Here is a 5,882-nt window from a genome sequence, read left to right as displayed (position 1 = left end):
AGGCCACCCCCCAGCCACTGTGGCCATTAACCACTTGAAGTCTGTGCAGTATGACTAAAAAACCAAAATTTTAAAATTTTATTTTATTTTAACTAATTTAGACATAAATCACCTCAGTGGCTATCATGTTGGACAGAGCTGGTCTATAAACACCAAGGTAGGTTGTTTCTGGAGGAAAGATTACAAAACAAAATAAAAAAACAGAAAAAAACTCCATTTATGGAAGAAGCGATAAAGTAGCTGTAAAAAGCAGAAACAGCTGTGGGGATGGTAGATACTGAGAAAAGCTTCAGCTTATGGTCCATGCTGTCAGCTGATACACCTCCGGCTCCCGGGTTCTGACAATAGAATTTTCCCCCAAAGCTTCAGAGTTATGTTTCTGTGGGGTAGAGGTGTGTACAAATAATTGGAATAGCAGTATGGATTGCCCCCGAATCATGTGATCCACTTGCTTTACCATCAGTGCTATATAAACTTTCAGAGCATGGTCAAAGGAAAAATGGAAAGAAAGGGAAGAAATAGAAAACGAAAACTAACGTGAAAATGTGAAAAATGAACAAAGAGGAAGGGGGAAAAAAAAGAGGCCTTTTCAATAGCAACAGTACCAATAACACCTGCCCGACCATAAGAAGCCGGACCGAATTGCTACTGTTTTCATTCCTTGTGCAAATATTCAATGAATACCAATTATATGCCAGGCACTGTGCTTATGATAGTTAAAAAAGAACAGTCCTCAGCTCTCAGGGTATTCAGAGTGCAATGGGGGAAATGGGCACTCATTTAAAAAAAAATGCTATAGAGTGAGAAGTACTGTAATAAGAGAGATGGAAAAGGTCAGGTCAACGATGCCTTCTAAAGGAGCATTATTTAAAGGACGACTAAGAGCTCTCCAGGCAGAGGAGGTAACGCAGGAAATGTAGAGGAGCAGGAATCAGAATGATGAGAGAGGAGATGTAAGAGTGAGTGAATGTCACGGTTTTGTAACTGGAAACTTCATATTGAATACCAGAAAAAGTTTTGACTTTCTATTTTCAGTGAGGAATCACTTAACATTTCTGAGCAAAATACTATAGTAACTTTGCTTCTGGAAAAATTACGTTGGTAGCAATGTGGAGGCCATTTGGAATTGAGGGACTGGGTTCAGACTGGGAGCTTAGTCAGGAGGCTACTGGGAGAATCCACAATGAGAAATAATAAAGGCCTTATTTTGTTTACATCTGCCCAGAATTCATGCCTCTTTCTTTTGGTATCAGAATACTGATTTTTCACAGGGAAATCACCCTTCTGGCACTTGACCCGGCCCATGAAGTACCACAAAAGAATCACCCTATGCCAGGATCCAAGGTTGGGCATATAACTGAGGCCTGATGGAGCAACATATTTCATACCCTGATTACAAGAACAGTAACATTTAAAAAAAAAACAGTAACATAAGTCAGTTCAAAAATTTTCACTTTTGCTATACCTATTGGCATTGCTCTTTTCCTTTTTTGGATGGATTGTTAAACTTGAAGTTGCCAAGGGTTATCCTGTAGAAAAAACTGCTGAGAATGAAGCCGACACATCAGAAAAAAACAGCACAGAGACAGGGAAAAATTTTTGTTTAAGCACCTACATTTGGCCATTCCTAAAACAATATAAGCCAATATATTTGGAAATGGAGGGGAAAAAAGCTTCAGGAGAAAAATCAGAAACAGAACTCACTCAACTACTTGGATATGGGAAATGAAGGAGAAGAAGTTTCAAATTTCACTTAGGTTTCTGGCTTGGCTGACTGAATGGAAAACCCTATTAACTGAGACAGAAGACAGAGGAGGAACAGGTTTTGGTCAATGAAATGAGCTCAGTTTGGAGATACTAAAAAGTATCTTACTACTTGAATTCTGACTATCTGAATCACTAAACCAGGAAAACTTTGTAAGTAGTTGCATTCCAAGATCAGATGGAGATGGCATAGTCCAAGTCAGCTGAGGGTAACACAACAGTGCTAGAAGAACCATTCCTATTACGGTTCAGTCGTTTCATCAGATACCCTCCAAACAATCGGTATTTAGGAAAGTCTAGGAAAAGTGAAGTATCATCCCTAAGCACTAGAGCACTTTTCCAGTGATTACTAGCTAGATGGAAAGCAATAGGGGAATCTATGACATTCCACTCCAAGGATGAAGTTAAAAGCTGGGCCAAGTGACTTCCCTGGTGGTCCAGTGGTTAAGAATTCGCTTTGCAATGCAGGGGACTTGAGTTCTATTCCTGGTCGGGGAACTAAGATACCACATGCCACTGAGCAACTAAACTTGGGCGCTGCAACTACTGAGCCCAGGTGCCACAACTAGAGAGTCTGTGCATCACAATGAAAGATCCCACATGCCGCAACTAAGATTGGATGCAGTCAAATAAATAAATATTAAAAAAAAAAATTCTAGGCCAACACCCCAGTCCCCAGTTTGTTCAATTTGGGTAGAGAAACCACGGAAGGAGGAAGCACAAGCAATAATATCATTGCAAACAGCAAGTGGAAGAACACACGCTCATCTTATTTCAAGAAAACTGGGGAGGGGAAGGAAGTAGACATTTTCTGCACTCAGTACATATCAGCACTCTCTGAGGAGCTTTTTGCACATTATCTTACTGAATCCTCACCAGTCAGGAAGGTATCACTCTTCCCATTCAGGCTGGATAAGTCAAGTTAAGCAGTAGAGCTAGAATTCAAATGCAGCTCTACCTGGCTATAAAGCTTATGCACATTTCACTCCATCAACTGCTTTCAGAATATAATTTTATTATATTAAATATATTTAATATATTAAATATATCTTTCATATATTTAAAAAAATGATGCCATCTCATCAAGAAGATGTCTTCTGAATTGGGTGTTTTATTGGCCAAAGAAAGGTTAGGTTTGCAGTGATCCAGCCACAATGCCTCAATTCTCAGGCACGAGTCATGTATTTTATTTACCATTTGACTACCCAGAACTAAAGAGGCCATCGGCGTCACAAAGTCCCATTAAATAAATTATTCTAAGTTAACTAGTCACCAACAGAGAGTAGACTATGTTAACATTAAGAGTGATTTCGTAGGGATAATCCCACTACTGAAATTAAGTTTTGACTAAAGTTCCTTGGTAAAGAAGCAAGCATGGAAAGAATAATAGAAAAAGATATCTGCAAAGGAGAAGCCTTAGTAACATTAATGACAGGCAAAGAATGCTATAAATTTATTACCTCATACATTTCTTTGTCCCAGCATATTAGCACAGTGAGAGGTAGTATAGCATAGATATTAGAAGTAGAGCCTGTCTGAATCCCAGTTCCACCAAGGATTTACTGTATGACCTTGGCAAATTATTTATCCTGTCTATGTCTTAGCTTCCTCACCTGTCAAATGGTAATAATATAGTACCTATCTCACCCAGCTGTTATGAGGATTTAATAACACTCGTAAGGCTCTTAAGCAATGCCTGGCATGTAGTAAATAAGTATTTGTTAAATACATTAAATAAATAAATAACTCAGCTGGGAGGAAATCTGAATTTCCAACTTAGCCTCTCCCACATGAACTGGTAGTGGAAAATAAAAATAATCCTAAAATTTGTTTATAAAGTATATAGGACTTTTTACAGGAAGCATTTCACAGACATCTGGAGGAAGAATAAAGAGCCAAATATACATAAGCAGAAACTGAAACATGGAAAAGGGAAGTAGGCTCTTCAGTTTCACTGAACACATCATTCACAGATCTCAGGCAGTAACCCCAAGTCCTGTCATCCTTGGTTTTGTACAGCAAGCCACAGGCTAACCGTGCACATAAAAGAGGAGTCACTCTTTAAAATAGCCAGGTCTTCACTCATGTACAAAATCTCATTAATTTTCCCCTGTTGATATTTTTTCAGAGGTAAATATTTCAGTCTTTGGATTCTAGCTGCTCCGGAGACTCTAACTACATCTGAATGTTTTTAAAAGTCAAGAAGGACTTCCTTAAGCCACATTCCTGCTCTATCCTGTCCATTCCAGATTCTTAAGAGGTTAAGACCACAGTTATTAATGAAGCAACACCTACACAGAAGTACAGCTGGAGTCCAAGCCAACATTCAGCTTTTCTAATTTCTAGAAGGTAAGAACTCGATAGCAGTTTCATATAAATAAATGGGAAATCGCTTAGCTGCAATGTGGGTAAGGAGTGACGGGTTTAAATACAGGGGGTTCCTGTCACTGTCTGACAGGGATCCAGCATTGACAAAGGGCACGCACGCAATTGCTAGTCTCATTAGCAAGCACTCCCATTCCACTGCTAGTCTCATTAGCAAGCACTCCCATTCCACTGCCTTTACAATCGCCCACTTTCACCCACAGGCCCTCCTTCACGCCTTCTTCCTCACACTCATTTTGCCTAAGCTTCTGTCTAGGCCACTCACAATGCCCAACCTTTGCTCCCAGAAATTCTTACTTCAGCCTTCTTAATACTGGCCTGAACTGCTGTCACCGCAAGTTTCAGTCGGGGCACCCACCTTGTCCCCTACTGATATCTGTAGTCTCTGGCCTATGAAATCTCACCACAGCACCTCTCAATGTCCACCTCCTGTCCAGCAGCAGCCCTGGGTCTGAATTTTACCCACTACTGCATACCCTCCACCGCCCCCCGCCCTCAGCATAGCCTACCCTTCCTCCTCTCTCCCTAAGCCCGTTCCCTCGTCCGCCCGATCTAACCTCCCCGTCTCTCCTTTCAGAATTTCTTCCCAAACAAGTCGCCCACAACAGCAGTCCTCCTGTCCGTCTCCTCGTGCTCTGGGAGCCTTCCCAAGCCTCTCCCGGCTTCAGCGCATCCATCCGCGCGCGACTTTTCCGAGCTCACCTGCTCTCCTCCGGCAAGCCCTTCTCGCAGCCGCCAAGCTCCATTCCCGCGCCCTCTGGCCGCATCCGGGGCTGCGACGTCGCCTCTTGAGAGGCGTCCCTGTCGCTTCGCCCCTCAGGGCTCCCAGAGCCCCTCGGGAATCAAGGAGGCACCCACGGCGGGTGGGCTCAGAGTGATGCACTACGGCCGGGTGACGGCAGCAGCATTGATTGCTGCCTCAGCTGCGGATTCTTTCCCTGCCACCCCCTACTTCCGGCTCTGAGAACTACAACTCCCAGCAAGCACTTCGAAGGCCCAGCCGCTACCGGCATGCACCGCCCTATCCAATCCGAAGCTGCGCTCGCCGCGGACTTCAGACCCTGGCTGCTAGCTTTCCCTACTGCACCTCACGGGCAGTAGGGGCCTCAAAAGTAAAGCTGCCGTAGTCTCCAGAGTTCCTACTGGAGTGGACCCTTACACATGCCTGTCACACTTCACCTTTGGGGCCAAACTCGGTCAGAGGTCTAGACTCGAAAATAACGCTGGTCTTAATCCAAGAACGGTTAACCCCACTTCAGCCTACCCAGGTTTAACATCTGTTGGTGGTGTTTGGGGTCCTCAACAATTTTAATAAAGAACTCACAAACTCAGAAGAGCTCAGGTTGCTTTGGTGTCACAAAGGAAGAGCAAGAGGGAAAGGCTTTGGGGAAAGCTTTCCTGGAGGACTGATGTCAGAACAGTTTTTTTATGATGAGTATGACAACCTAGAGAAAGGAAGAAAAGGTGAGAGGAAGCACAGACATGAGGAAGTTGGTTTGGGAACAGCTGATCCTGAGTAGTAATCAGAGGTGGGACGAGGTGAGGAACAGAATGGTGTGAGTGAGCAGGCAGACAAGATCATGAAGCCATTCTGAGTTTGGATTTTATCCTGAGAACAATGAGCAAATCAAGAAGTGATTCGATCAAACCGGCTTCAGTTCAGTTCAGTTCAGTTCAGTCGCTCAGTCGTGTCTGACTCTTTGCGACCCCATGAATTGCAGCACGCCAGGTCT

General features: G+C 43.3%; 1 protein-coding gene across 4 annotated transcripts in view; it reads right to left on the bottom strand.

Moving 5' to 3' along the window:
- KIAA0226 (KIAA0226 ortholog) overlaps positions 1–5,092 on the bottom strand; it is a 50,761-nt gene extending 45,669 nt beyond the window's left edge. For all 4 annotated transcript variants that reach the window (XM_010834315.1, XM_010834319.1, XM_010834316.1 and 1 more), the window contains exon 1: positions 4,852–5,092. In XM_010834315.1, coding sequence (XP_010832617.1) covers positions 4,852–4,916 — 65 coding nt within the window. In that variant the 5' untranslated portion in view covers positions 4,917–5,092. The remainder of the gene's footprint in view (positions 1–4,851) is intronic.
- Positions 5,093–5,882: the final 790 nt, after the last annotated feature.

This window comes from Bison bison, unplaced genomic scaffold (genome assembly GCF_000754665.1).
Source record: "Bison bison bison isolate TAMUID 2011002044 unplaced genomic scaffold, Bison_UMD1.0 scf7180017864032, whole genome shotgun sequence".
Classification (NCBI taxonomy): Eukaryota; Metazoa; Chordata; class Mammalia; order Artiodactyla; family Bovidae; genus Bison; species Bison bison.
Note: the sequence above shows the minus strand (reverse complement) of the source record. Positions and strands in the feature narration are given on the sequence as shown.